The sequence below is a fragment of the Alternaria viburni genome (assembly GCF_023758015.1).
Source record: "Alternaria viburni strain BMP 2772 chromosome Unknown scaffold_22, whole genome shotgun sequence".
Taxonomy (NCBI): domain Eukaryota; kingdom Fungi; phylum Ascomycota; class Dothideomycetes; order Pleosporales; family Pleosporaceae; genus Alternaria; species Alternaria viburni.
The window spans coordinates 322,233-336,272 of record NW_026055791.1 but is presented as its reverse complement, the minus strand read 5'-3'; the positions used below and the strand labels follow the sequence as shown (position 1 = coordinate 336,272).

At 52.8% G+C, this 14,040-nt stretch overlaps 4 protein-coding genes across 4 annotated transcripts; all 4 read right to left on the bottom strand.

The window, feature by feature from the left end:
* Positions 1-997: 997 nt before the first annotated feature.
* On the bottom strand, positions 998-3,162 carry J4E79_008902 (uncharacterized protein; the record flags this gene model as incomplete). Its single annotated transcript, XM_049357754.1, has 7 exons — positions 998-1,588; positions 1,646-1,718; positions 1,774-2,143; positions 2,195-2,385; positions 2,437-2,614; positions 2,667-2,888; positions 2,952-3,162. The coding sequence occupies 7 exons, from the start codon at positions 3,160-3,162 to the stop codon at positions 998-1,000; spliced, it is 1,836 nt and encodes a 611-aa protein (XP_049207793.1).
* Positions 3,163-4,313: 1,151 nt separating this feature from the next.
* On the bottom strand, positions 4,314-4,970 carry J4E79_008901 (uncharacterized protein; the record flags this gene model as incomplete). Its single annotated transcript, XM_049357753.1, has 1 exon — positions 4,314-4,970. One exon carries the CDS (start codon positions 4,968-4,970, stop codon positions 4,314-4,316), a length of 657 nt encoding a protein of 218 aa, XP_049207792.1.
* Positions 4,971-7,777: 2,807 nt separating this feature from the next.
* On the bottom strand, positions 7,778-8,246 carry J4E79_008900 (uncharacterized protein; the record flags this gene model as incomplete). Its single annotated transcript, XM_049357752.1, has 3 exons — positions 7,778-7,970; positions 8,021-8,128; positions 8,209-8,246. The coding sequence occupies 3 exons, from the start codon at positions 8,244-8,246 to the stop codon at positions 7,778-7,780; spliced, it is 339 nt and encodes a 112-aa protein (XP_049207791.1).
* Positions 8,247-9,557: 1,311 nt separating this feature from the next.
* J4E79_008899 (uncharacterized protein) lies at positions 9,558-12,098 on the bottom strand (the record flags this gene model as incomplete). The annotated part of the gene is made up of 1 exon (XM_049357751.1): positions 9,558-12,098. The coding sequence occupies one exon, from the start codon at positions 12,096-12,098 to the stop codon at positions 9,558-9,560; it is 2,541 nt and encodes an 846-aa protein (XP_049207790.1).
* Between the last annotated feature and the right edge of the window lie 1,942 nt (positions 12,099-14,040).

The following is a 14,040-nucleotide window of genomic DNA, read 5'->3' as shown; positions in this document are numbered from 1 at the left end:
GTAATTCTTCCTTCACATGTCGCTGAAGAGCTCTGTACTGTAAAAAGAACGCCATAATAGGATAAAACAAAAAGATGGCTAAAAAAAAGATTATAGGGTCCGATCAGAAGACCGTTTCGCATCCTTTTAGGAGCTGGAGAAAACCGCCACGGGCTGCCTTGTCTCCGTGACGTGACGCCCGAGAGCCATCATCGGAAAGGGCAGGAAGGCCTCCGACACATAAGCAAAACGCTATGCTTTTAAAATTGGGGCCTCTTCGAATGCTTGTGACGGGAGATGCGAAAGTGGGTTTTCGCTGGAGACTTTTTGTTGTGTTCATGGCTAGAGCCTTGGATTTAGCGTCGCCCATGCTCCCCGAGGCAGCGCTTTCCCTAAAAGGGTGACGGACCTGACGTATGTCATCGGGAATAACTGTTCATGCGGCCAGCTTTTCTTTCAAAGCACGATTGTATCAAGGGGGATTGTGCTTTGTAATACTGGTGTTTGCATAGACTACGCTTTGCAAGAATCGACCGATAAAGGCGGCTACTGCTTTACGTGATGTGCGCGCGAGAAGGTGAGCATGACTTCGTCAGCTCGTGAGTACCCTTTTTTCCATCTTAAGTTGGAATCATTGATCTTTTGACGATAGAGCCTTGCGATGGCCACAAAGGTCTGCTCACTTTTGGTAGACGCGTGAGCGGTCGTGACGGTGTCGGAAACCTCGGTAGCCTCCGCGGAGCAAATGTTATCGGATGTTGCCTTATCGTTCTCAGTCATGGCCGCTGCTTCCACTTCATACCAGAAAAAAGCTGAACAGGTCTAGAGCCTACACTAACGTTAGGTCAACTACTTTGCATGCTTGCATGTTAATGTAGGCTGCAGGCCTGGCTTTGAGCTTCACATCGAGCCATAGAGAGTTGCACGGAGGGTGTAACATTGTCCTTTACCGCTCCACAAGCTATGTAATAGTCCAGCAGAGATCTTGAACATCGAACAGTAAGTGATGCTCTTGAGATCAAGCCCTTTCCACGTTCTCAGTCTTCGCCGCGGTGTACTCAGCGTTAGACTGGAAGCCACCTTCCGGGAGTTTGTCAAGTGTGTCATTCTCTCGGTCCAAGCTTCGGAAAGTCCAGGCAAAGCCGACCCAGCCAAGGAACGTAAGGATGGCAATGCTCATGTACAGCCACACGAGCAATGGATCACCAGCCAACGGCACAAAGGCCTGGGCGATGGCAGACGAGAAAGCATGCGTGAACCAAAACATGCCAGTCACCAAAGACCGCATGTTCTTCGGTGCTTTGGAGAACGCGTACTCAAGTCCCGTGATGCTGGCGAAGATCTCCGAGAATGCGATGAGAATGTATGCAGGGACTTGAGTCCACACTGAGAGGTCCGGGGGCTGATCGCAGTCTGTTGGAAACTCCCCGCATGGCGATTTCTGGTAGATGAAGTGTTGGATGACTGCTGCAACCACCATGGAAAGCATAGCGCAGACGAAACCAGCTTGTATCTTCTTCAAGGGTGTGAAGTTGATGCCCATGTGAGCCAGCCTCGGGTAGATGAATTTGTCGAATATCGGAATGCAAATCAGCAATGTGAATGGGTTCTATGAGCAATTCTCGTTAGACTTCTTCTATCGTGTATTGAGGTGTTAAAATCATACCAGGTTATGTACCACATCATTTGGTACTCCATTGAGCTTCATGGTGGACGCCTGTGAAACCAGGTTACTGGTCCTTGAAGACGGTCAGCGCTTGTCTTACGTGGATCCAAGGTGCCAATGATACTCACATTTGACCATAAGGCAGCCAAAAGATAGGCAACCAGAAGAATACTTGACAGGCCTTGATGCCACGTCGAACTTCGTCCACCCACGCGTCATCGAAAGTCATCCATACTGGCTTGTTGGCGACTTTGCTTGGTTTTGCAGCGTCCCAAATGTTCGGATCAGAGAGATTCCTCCACGTACGTACGGGATTGAGCGAGAAGCGCCCCTTGAGAACCAGCCCGTATGTTCTCATGGACTTGACCAGCACGTCACCTTGTGGGGGTTTCTTGACGTAGTGCTTGCTGAGGGTGACCATTAGAAGTGGGCAAAGAGCAAAGAGGATAGTTGGTAATGTGAAGGAGAGCCAGAAGCCGACGTATTTCTCGGCATATACTGTAATGAACGTCAGCTACCGCATGGCACGGTTCATCGAATATTACTTACCCATAGAGACTTGGCCAACCAGCGCACCGACATTGATCAGAAGGTAGTAACGCATGTATACTCGGGAGTATGTGATGCCTGGGTCGACTATAACCCGTTCACCATTGGGCTCGGTACGAATAAAAGCCCGCGGATGACTAGCCTCATATTGCTCCGCAATGAGCGGAGAGATGCAGCATTTGAAGAAGCCCCTGCAAGTGGTTAGCATATGAATTGAGTTCGTTCCGTGCGGAGACACTTACACACCGGTGCCAAATAGAATCAGGCCCAGAATGAACGAGGCAAGAGCTCCTTCAGGGTTTGGTCCCATGACCTGAGGGATCGCGGCAATGATGATTAAGATATGGCCAAGTGTAGCAACGGCAATGGCGAAGTAAATGGTCTTAAATTTGCCCCAGTATTCGTCAGCAACCCAACCGCCTGACGAAAAGAATTAGTACATTTCCTGCTCGGGGACAAATATTATGCTTACCAACTAGCGGCATGATGTATGAGAAGAATGAGTTAAATTGAACAAGGCCTGTGCTAGCACGCTGGCCCATTCCAAGGGCTCCTGGTTGACCGTCGCCGGCAGCGCCAGCTTCAGGGAAGGGTCCTGACGTGGGGAGGTCTCTCTGGATGAAGTTGACAAAGACGGCGGTCGTTCCGTAGTAAGCAAAACGCTCACACATCTCTACAACACCGATGATGTAGACTAGTAGTGGGTTGGTACGTCAGCGCATGATACATAAAGGCCCTGTAGAAAAGATGTGCGTACTCATCCAATTGACTTTACCGTACACACGACGAAGCTTTCCCCAGTCTTCTTCGGTAGGGTATTGCTCGCCATTGGGGCCAACAAGACTCTCTGAAGTTGACACAAACCTGTCGTGCTTCTCCAAGCTCGCACTGCCCCGTGTGTCGTTGTGAAGACGAGGTGCATTCGCCAATGCGGCGTCAACAATCTCGAGATTTGCCCCTGTAGACATGGCGGCAGGTTAAAATGTGATTTTCTCGAACACTTCGGCCGACACGCCGGGTTATATAAAGCTCTATGGCATCTTCCTTCGGATTGCGAGCTGCCTCATTCAGCAAAGTCGTGGCACTGTATTAACATTCACAACGTCCTCGGCACCAGACAATATTCCCGGTACCCTGATCGCCCAGAGATAACTGTCTGTAAAAGGCGCTCGGTACTCGCTCGAATTCCATCCTACATTCTTGGATTTCTGGGTATCTCGGATAAGCGGTTGGCGCCGAGCGTTGCTAACGGCTGCGCCGTTCTTGAACGTTTGTGACCTGATCTTGGCAGGCATTTCAATACCAGGCCAAGCAGATAGCACCCAATGAAAAGCAAAATGAGATATGAAGGGGTTGTTGGCCACCTAGTAGTGAACCCAGACGGTCGGACGTCCAAGATCTGACAATATCTTGACAAACCCTACATCGCGACCTTCCTCATCAAGCAATGTGGCAACCCTTATCCTGAAGATCTGCTCCGATAGATGTTGCCCAAGTGACCTCGGGAGTGTTGAATGTTTCCATCATGTCTTACTGTTGCTCTCGGGCGTAACGAAGCCTTCGTCACGGCGGTCTGGTTGAGCGGAAGGTAGCCTGTCAATGACCGACTCGTTCGGACGGCTGCGTCGCCATGCATCAGGCCTTGAGAAGCAAGGAAGGAGGCGTGAAGGAAACCATCGGCATAACTACTACCATCCTGAAAGAAAGGTGTGGACTGGTCGCGGTGTCCTTGTTCAAGCGCCAAGCATGCCCCGCCTGGACTAGGCAGCTTTTGGCTGTCGCCCCCTCTCTTTCCGCACCCACCTCCAGCGCTGCGCAGCGTTCATCTCTCAGGCGCTACTGAAGCGTCGCTTCGCAGACCGATCATCAGTGCTGATTGCGAGCGATAGATCCCCAACGGCCACCTTCACATTCCTTGCATATCTGGCAAATACCCTAGGTCACGTTGCTGACTTAATGACTAAAGAACGGTCCCGGTGGTACGCTTTCACTAACAATAATTGCTTAGGAAGTTTACGATTGTACTGATCAAGCATATCTCTTCGCCAATCAAGTTGATTCATATGAAGTTGATTCGATAGTCCTGCCTTATCCGCCACATCGCTCCTCCACCACTGTATCATGATCGTTCCTGACTAGAGCGATAAGCAAGCAACTCTTGTTCAGTTTGCCTCAGCTTCTCCCTTTCAGATTCCAGTCTCTTTCTCCGCTGATCATTCGAGCCCTTCTGCGAATCCTTCTCCTTATCGTAAGCCAAAGGATGGTTTACAAGCAGCCGAATCTTCCAGTCTTCAAATAACACGTCTTTCGCAACTCTTTTATTCCAAAGCAGTGCATTTACTACATTCTGCATACGCTCTGCGCACGTCGCATCAGCATCAGCCTCGAGGCCACGGTGGGGTTTCAGGGCTTTGTTGAACTGAGCTGGCCCTCGGAAGCCACTCTTGCACCGGTCGATTAAAGCTGAGAAGATTTCGCGACATGTCGCCTCGAGCAGTAGAGAGTCGTACGCTTCTGGTCGAAACATCCTGGCTGCGCTTGAATTCTCAGGATCCTTGATGTCTTCGAGATTGATCATGGCCAGAACGAGCTTTCGTACCCAGAATTCAGCATGCTGTTCTACATCTGGGATCGAGACATCAGAGCGAGGGTCTATCTGAGGCGCTCGTTGCACCCTACGCCTATATTCTCGAGCGTTATCCCACCGACTGCTGGTAACAGGAGCCGGAGCAGTGCGATTGGGAGTTACAGGGTTTTGACCGGGTGGTGAGAACATTGTGGGCGGAAGTAAGCTTGTGTATGATTGTGGAGGATGAAGTTCGCAGCGTCTCTGCCCTGCAAGTCGGCAGCTCATATCAAAGTGTGGGCGACATGTGAATGTCAGTATGTAACATGAGGCATATGCTGATTGTTGACGGTCAAGTCACTGATGGTTAGATGCGGAATCTGCAGGTATTATGCACGTAGTGATCTGGCAAGTACATTCATATTCTGGTGTCTGAAGCACTGCAACGCAGTGAATTTGACGAAGTCGAAGGTTGTGAATTCCGCCATGTCATTGACGGCGCCGCTTCCTTGAGCTCCCTACGATTAAACTAGGCTTTCATAGCGTTTGCGCTGTGCCGCACTGCCACACAGTGTATTCGATCCACACTAAGAACTCGTTATCACGCGCATCTGATCTTGAACCTCAACTCAACAAACAGGTGACCAGAAATTCAATACCATTTCTGTTCCACAAAACCGCGAAGGTTCATCCGAGCAAGACATGCACTAGGGATATTGAAAACATCAAGCATGGACACAGGAACAAAGGCTCCGTACCCCTCATCACGTTCTAATACACCATCTCGGATAGAGCCTTTAGAAGGCTCTTCGTCTGTACAGTTCACGGCGTCACGGCCAGTGCAGTTATCATCACCCTCCTCTACTCTCTCACGGCCAACTCCGTACGCAGGTCAACACATGTGGGATTATCCGTCTAGAGATGATATTGGATCACAATATCATCCAGGGGCTGCCGAGGAGAATAATTTTGGCAGAAACCAACCGCTGGCGTACTCGTACAACACCTTCATGGATGACGTGCAGTCTAGTGAACAGCACTCTATCGATATGCCCGACCATAATGAGTACGTCGGGCCAATCATGGATAGGAAAAGAAGAGAACATGGTTTTGCACCATCACCACCATACCCCTTGCACGGTCACGCTGTGAACGAACATCCCAAGAGCGCTAAACATGGTAACAATAGTGGCTTGGTCCGTCAGCCAACGGCAGAAGACTTCCTTCGACCCGATCATCCACTCCCTGCACCGCCGGCTGAAGAGTACGACTCAGACCAAGATCTTCCAGTAATTGAACCAGACTCATATCTTCCCGAAAGTTCCAACCATACTCATCTGGCCGATCTCTCTCAGCAACCAGTAGCTGCCCCCAAACGACACTCCACAACTGCTGCTGCCGCCAAAACTACACGTATACCAGAAGAGAAATCGAAGCACAAACGCCCGCAGTCCGGGATCATCACACCTTCAAACGCATCAGCTCTTGACCACGAATCAGCAGTGTCAGAGCATCACAGTACACCTGTACGTGTGCCGACTATCAGCAGTGACATGTACCAGCCGGCGCTAGGTGGTTTGCAGCGAGTATCAGGTGTGCAGCGTAGGGATTCGAAGCGCGATCGCGTCAAGCGTTTTGCGAAGAACTTGAATCCTTTTCGCCACGAACGAAAGTTTGGGCGTCCAGAGAATTAAGAAGTTGGCGGGTGGAGACGGACGTTGTACTAGACACGCTCTTCTTGTCGCAAGTGGTCCTCTCTGGCGCACCTAAGCGCAAACTGGTGATATGTGTCGCTCAGTTTCTATGATTGAGAAGCTGGGGCTGGGACAAAACTCGTGTGGCCTCGAAGGTGGAAGTAGCTGTGGCAGGCGCTGATGTTCTGGCAAAACATTCAGTTTCTGCGAATAGCCTAGCTTGCATACTGAGCCAGCCAAAGTCTGGGTGCGAAAGAAAGGAATCAAAACAGAAGTAATCGGTCTATACAATGACGAAGTGCGAACATGGTGAGAGAGTCTGGTGATGGTATTGCAACACGATGCACACCCCCACTAGCGTTCCAGCCGTGCCTTCTTCTCTGGCCCAAGCCCCACCTTCCATCTCTCTCAGTTCAGTTAAGAATATCAATTTTCCGATCGTTCTTGGTAATCGCGACTCACCCAGGAAGACTCCCCGGAATCAAGGCTACTGTCGCATTCACAATGCTACTGTTCACATTGCCCAGCCGGCAATGCCCGCGGCTGAACAGTTGTTACGCCTTCACAAGCGTTGCCAACTTGAGCGCTGCTACAGCATGCGATTATTTGAGGTGTCCTTCGTCCGCACTTTCTGTGAGTACGAGTAGCAACCGCGACGCACTTTCGGAATCTTCATCACGGCTCTCAAACTCAACAATCTAGATACTAACATGCAAATCTGAGAGAACACCAGTACGCTCTACTACCGCACTATCCATATTGCCGATGCAAACGGCACCACCAAAATGCCTTTCGGTCCCTTTGCCCTTCAATGACGGAACTAGAACTGGCATTGCGCCACGGATGATGGTCCTGGCGGCTGAGTTAGATGTTCTCTGTACACCGTCGATATTGCTCAATGCAGCTACACGATCCCATTCTGCGTTTGACTACTGCGTACGAGCCGGAAAGTTGGACGGTATCTCCACGCCTGATCTGGGTGTTACCAATAGCACTGAAGAATGACATGATGTTACGTTTAGAGTAGTCAGAGGAGTAGCGCATCATCTCCAGAACCACGATACATGGAGAATAGGCGCGGGGGCAGTTTGAGAGTGGACTGAACGTTTATGAATCAATCCACTTGGTCCTCAGGTCTCCAAAGGTCAAGCGCAAGATGTTTGTAGCAGTTGATATTGGAAATTACTATCACGATGCTACTTCCCCGCTTGTTGCCCATGATTCAAACCCTCAACAAAACAGTATCCGTCTATTCAATATCCGAGTCTAGTCAGGAGCTGGACGCGATCGTCGGTGCTTGCGGGGCGTCTTGGGTTGTGCGCTCTATGCCTCGAGGTTGTTCTGGATAGCGGTCTCGAGGGCCTTGGGGTTGGCGCCAACGACCTCGGCAACCTTGTCGCCGTTCTTGAAAAGGATGAAGGTGGGCATGGCGCGGATGCCGAGCTTTCCTGCAACCTCGGAGAGTTCGTCGACGTCGAGCTTGTAGAAGCGCGCGCTGGGGTACTTCTCGGAGAACCTACAAGGCGGTTAGTCGCGGCTAGCTGCCAGGGCAGTGCGGATACTTACTTGACGACCTGGGGAGCGATCACTTTACAAGGGCCGCACCATGTCGCGAAGCAGTCGAGAACCATGAGGGTGTCCTTCACAGCCATGGCCTCGTCGAAGTCGCTCGTCCTACGATGCCGTCGCGTCAGCGCATGCCGATGGCGTATGACGTCGCGTATTTCATATGAGATGCGACGGGAATGACTCACTTCATGAGGTTGTGTACACCCTGCTTTTCGTCGCTCATTTTGGCGGTGTTGGAGAAGAACTTTTGGGTGAAGAGTGGTCGGTAGAGGTTTGCGGTCGATGTGGGGTGGATAGCTGTTCGCAGGCGCGCAGATGTGAGCAGTGTTCTGGTGGCTCGGAAGGACGACGGCGCAAACATAGTATATGTAGAAGGGTAATGAGACAGCAGGGGAAGGCGATTTCAAAGAATTCGGCTGATGGAATGAACTGGCCGCCGTTGCCGATAACAATTCTGATGCGCTTATTTTTCGGCAAAGCCGTTCGAGTCCCTGCGCAAATCGAAGATTCGCTGTGATGGCGGGCGGAGAGTAGCTGGAGATAGGGACTTGGTACTTACAATTTCAAATATCGGCGGGTATATGGAACGGACGAGGGATTAGGGTTTCTAAAGGGTTCCTAGGTCTGGCGTTATGATGATAAAGCGCGGATTACTGTACACTCGCGGCGCAGAGGGGCTGCCATGATAGATGACGTGCTTGCCCGACCGCCCGATTTGCCCCACCAGGGTCCTCCTGCTTCGTTGGGCAAGGCGACGGCGGCATGCATGTGCTTCCCCTGCCTTTGAACAGCCTCGTACGTTAGATGCGGCAATGGATACGAGAGAATCACGGCTCACGGTATCGTGTTCGACGTAGCAGTCATCTCTGTGTCGCGCGAGATGCCACGCTAGGTTAAAATTCCCTTGCACCACCGCCATTTCAAGCAGCCTACAAGACGTACACGCTACGTCACAACACGATGGAGAGCATCATCGAGGCCCGATAATACAAGATACAAAGCTGATACAGCTGATTTAAACTAAAGTCTCTTCATAAAGAGTGGTGAACGCAGCGTCTTCTCGACGCCGTGCCCGTGGTATCTGCCCTAAACGTTATACAATGTGACAATCCAAATCCCGAATTCAGGCCTCAAGCCCGTCTATATACTACAGATGTTTCCTAACACGCCAAAAAATCACAACCGGAAATGAGGGCATCACAGAAGCCGCCACAGGCAGCTTGTGGTAACATGCCGAAAAATAACTCTGAAACAAACACCAACGCCACGCTATGCAGTCTGGAAGACGATCCGAATGCAGGTAGGTAATCCGAGCGAGCACATCCATCCAAGGGTCGATTGGTTCAGGAGACGCATGCAGCCAAGCCAGAAAAAGCAAAGGGTAGGCAAGGAAATACAAATGAGTGGTCGTAGTTGGAAGAGACATGCAAGGAAATGGTAAAGAGCGACAGGATACAAAGGAAAGCAAAATGAATGGCGCGGCGTGGCATGCATGCGTGTTCCTGAAACAAATCAATCATCGAAAATGGGAGTGTTACTCTTGCCCGGACAGCCCGTGCGATCGGCCTTGTACTGGTGTACTAGATCGCTTCTGAATGTCCAGGAGCCTAGCGGAACCAGCGCTGAGGTGACGAACGTGACCCTTCCCGAGATCGACGCTTCTAGCGCGCTGAAGCATGACTGGCTCACTATCCGACGTTGGGGACGTCGGTGAGTCCGGGTCCGGTGACTCTTGCCCCATATCGGCAACCTTGGATGATGGATCCTCAGTATCATCGAGAAACATGCTTAGGAGGCCTTCAGTCGATTTAACGCGGGGTCGGCGATGGATGATGGTGGGCTGGCGAACGACGCTTCCTTGGACAAATTCTTCTTCCTGGCCAGAAGGCATCTGCGCAGGTGTAGGTTCAACCTCCTCATCCGACTCAGCAGCAGCGTCTAGCGTCATGAGCGTGCTGCTAGCCTTGCGTCCCCGATCATCGCTTGCATAAGGAGATCGACCTCTTTGGTCTGGCAGCGGGGTTAACTTTTTGAAGTATTCATCGTCCGCCATGCCTAATTCCTCGTAGGACGCACTGAAATCGTCATTGCGTTGCGGGGCTGAGGATGTCAGACTGGCGCGCATCTGCGACCGGTTCGATGATCGCTTGGGTGGTCTACCAGAGAGCCACGACCCCTCAGAGTCGACAGAGGCGAGTGATTGCGACATGACATTGATAGGCGCCCCTGGACTGACTGGAGAATCTGAGCGATCTCCGGGGAGTGACCCCACACGGAGGTCTGAGAGATGTTGGCTTCTACGGCGAGCGGCGATGACGCTTGTGGAAGGGACTTCTGGCGACTGCACCCGTGAATCTGGAGGTGACAGGGGGAATTCCGGTAGGTCTTCCCTGAATTTGGACATTGTCCGTCGGGGTACGCTGGAAGGTCTCTTGATCTGAATTGGTTGAGTAGGAGGAGCGGTTCCAACCAGGTGAGGTGGGAGGGGTTGGCGAGACATGGACTCTCGCGATGTGTTGGAAAATGAGATCTCTGATGGTGTGGGCCGTGCCTGGTCTTGCGAGTTGCGTTTGCCTCTTCGGAAAAGAGATGCAAATACACCCATACGTCTGCCCTCTGAGCTACGCCGGCGTGTAGAGGAACCTTGTTTTGACGTGACAAAGGTATCGGCCGTGTCGACGGGATGCAGCGAGCCGCTTCGGGTAGGATCGTTCGCGTGCTCAATAGAATCTATAGGCGTGTCGTGTGCAAGCTTCTCCGAGATGAGTTCTGGCAAGATTGAAGCGTTGGAAGGTCCGCGTGTGTGTACTTGTGCGGAAGCACTGCCTCGTGAATAACGAACAGCTCGGGCATCAGAGACAACGGGGTCTTCTGTAGGGCTTTCCAACGGAGTCGGCAATTGACTGTACTCAGCACGGGGTGTGACGGGCATCTCCAGTTGCTGCGGCTGAGGCGGCGTAGATGGGCGGACATCCTCCATGGGCATAGGAGCCTCTCGCTCGATGCCGAGACCGACCATGCCGGTGCCGTCCTTGCTGGGAGTCGCGGGCGTACCTCTTACTTCCATGGCATTTTGCTTCTCTGCACGGCGCTCTAGTCTCCTGCGCAACCGCTCCTGGTCGGCCTTGGCCTTCTTCTCTCTCCGCCTCTTGTCTCGTTCTAGAATATCGCGGAGTGCTCCGGCGTCGAGTTCGTCGGCGAGGTCGTCGATCCGGCTCGTCCTTCGGCTCGCTTTCTCGTCTGTACTGCTGATGGGTCGGCGTGTGGATTTGTCGCTGTAGGTGTTGGGCGACATGCGGTCGCTGGCGTAGTGGTTGGAGCCGACGGAGACGCGGATAGTCGGGCGGGGAGAGAACATGTCGAGCGCGCTCACGCGGAAGGCACGGTTCTCTGAATTGCCAGACATGGATGAATGTACGGAGTTTTCGAGGGGCAGCGATACGTTTGACGTGGGACGCTCGAAGCGGTGGTTCAGGGCGCCCTTGACCTTCTTGCTGTCTCTGCGGAGCATGCCTCCCGAGCTGGCGGCTGGACGTTTCTGGGGCATTGGTAATGACATGGCGCGGATCTCCTCTTCGCGGACGTGGTCATGTTCTTTTCGCCTCTTGCTCGACTTCCGGCGGGTCAGGGAAGAGTCTCCGGGCATATCCTTGCGCATTGACTGGGGTCGCTGCAGCTTACCACGGTCCTTTGCTGAGGGCGGCAGGCTGGAATGGGAGTGGTCGTGGAAGTTGTAGGGGATTCCGGCGTGGTCGTGGGTTATTGGGCGCAGGTGCGGGCTGTGAGCCAAGCGGTGCTGCTTGGGCAGGGCGGTGATGTCTTCGGCGCTCGTTTGGACCACCCAGTCTTTGGCAAAAGCGGGCTCGGGAAGCATCTTTTCAACGTCGCGTACCGATGCGGTAGAGCGTGAACTACCCCTTCGCCGGCGCTGTCGCTGGCTGGGCCCTCGTCGCGGTCCATTTGCCGTCTGAGTCGTGCTGGCTTGCTCTGCGACAGGCCGCTTCCTGTCTGTAACCTCGGTGGGTCCGTCTCTGAATTTAGCGGCCTTTCTGCGTCTTCGCCCAAACAGCCACATGGAGCTGTGCGAGCGCCAGGGCAGCGACAGAAGCAAGGCAGGGGAATAGGGTGGAGGGTTGAGTCGCGGCGGTCGCGATAGGCGGCGCGAGCGTGAGAAAGCGATTATACGCGGTTGGGCTGCATGGTGGACGGGCTTTGGCGGCGGGTAGCACTTGGCGCAAACGGCTGGTGAATCGTGAAAATGGAAGTGGAGGTAGAGTGATATGGACAGCGAGGCGAATGATGTGAATGCAGCGGGAGGGAGCGTGATGTCAGACTCCTCAGACTCCTAACCGGCTGGCAGGCTCAGGCTTAACCGTGCTTGCCTCCAGGGTTGTGGCTCGACCTGCCGATCTGCGACTACCTAAAATAGCCTCAGTTTCGTCGGGCAATTGCTACGCCCACCGCGACTGCCACCACAGAACTCGTCACGTTGTCCAGCGCCTGCCTCGACGCACCATGCCGAACTCTCAAATCTGGGACCCAAAAGGCTCTATCAATCACTCCAACTCCATCCATCTCTGTATGGCGACGCCGATTCATTCGGCTCGAGCTGCCTCGTTTCCGACACGAGCGTACCCAACGCCACCCTCACCCACCTGGCATGGCTTCGCTCATCACGCCGGGGCCAATCACGCCCCGGCATCGCCAACTCAATCTCTCGACCAACACCGCGCAGTTGGTGCCAGGCCTGTGAGCCACGGTGCCTAAGAAAAAAACACTTCTCGTCATTTCCAGCGAGGCCGCAGGGACAACACATCGGACGACGGTACGGTGCATGGCAGCGCGCTGCGGGAAGTATCGAATATCGAAAATTCAGCGGGACATGGACAGCCACGTCGGTCTTGCAGGCCAACGGCGCCATTGTCCAGCCAGCGAATCCCCCTGTACCCCTCCCAGTCCATCGAGCGACGGCAACAGTGTCGTGCGGTCCTCCACTCAGGTACCCGTGTCTCCCACAGGCACCTCTCCCATTTGTTATGCGGGGGTTCCTTATCATCGGACTACACCGTTTTGCCGGGCGGGAAAACGGGCGCTGTCACATGCTTGCGCTTTTCGTCCTGAAAACTAACGGTCCTTCCAAGACTCTTCACGCCGTGAAACCCCCGCCTGCGTTTCAAGTGCACGATGCTGTGTTCCATCGTGTCCTATTTATCTGTATTCTCGTATAGAAGTCTTCTCGCGTTAGTGGCATTCCGCAGCATGTCTCGGCTACATTTCCAGGACCCAACGTCACGACTACGTCTAGCATCCAGGGTCGCCTTGTCTGGGGAAACGCACAGTGTGCCGTAGCCCAAACGCACACGCTTGCACGCGTCCAGATCTAGCACTATTGAGAGATCGGCGGCTAACAGCAAGCCTTGGACAAGGCTAAACTTACCTACTCCACGTTTTTACAGGTCACCCGAGTCGTTCGAGCACGAAACAATCATTAAACTTCGAATGTAGGGCCGGTGTCATAAGTCTAATCTGGTCCCTTATATCGTCCACGAGCGGAAGGTTTGGATGATATCTCCGATTTTAGATCGCAGCTGATGCTGGAAACGCGGTCGTTAGCTTCCTGGTGCCACCCCATTCAAGGAAAAATTACAACACCCTCGAGCCTACATAGACGCTACGCCCCCATATTCTCTCATTGTTGGTCTAATGTAGGCTCTAGGCCTGTTCAGCTTTTTCTTTGTATGAGGTAGTACCTAGCCATCACTGCGTCTTGCCTGTGAAGTCTAACTCTTGAGGCGCAATTTGGCCAATCGAGTTAAACTTCCTGTCATTTCCTGGTAATGCAGGCATGACCACTACAGCCAGACCTCACACGCTTAATGGCAGCTGCGGCAGCAAGGCAAATATTCACTTGCATCATGTGTAGATGCCGTGGGAGACTCACGCACGAGTAACGTTGCACAGCTACCCCGCCAACATGGCCTAACAGTAGCACCGCTTCATTCAGAGAAATAATCAAC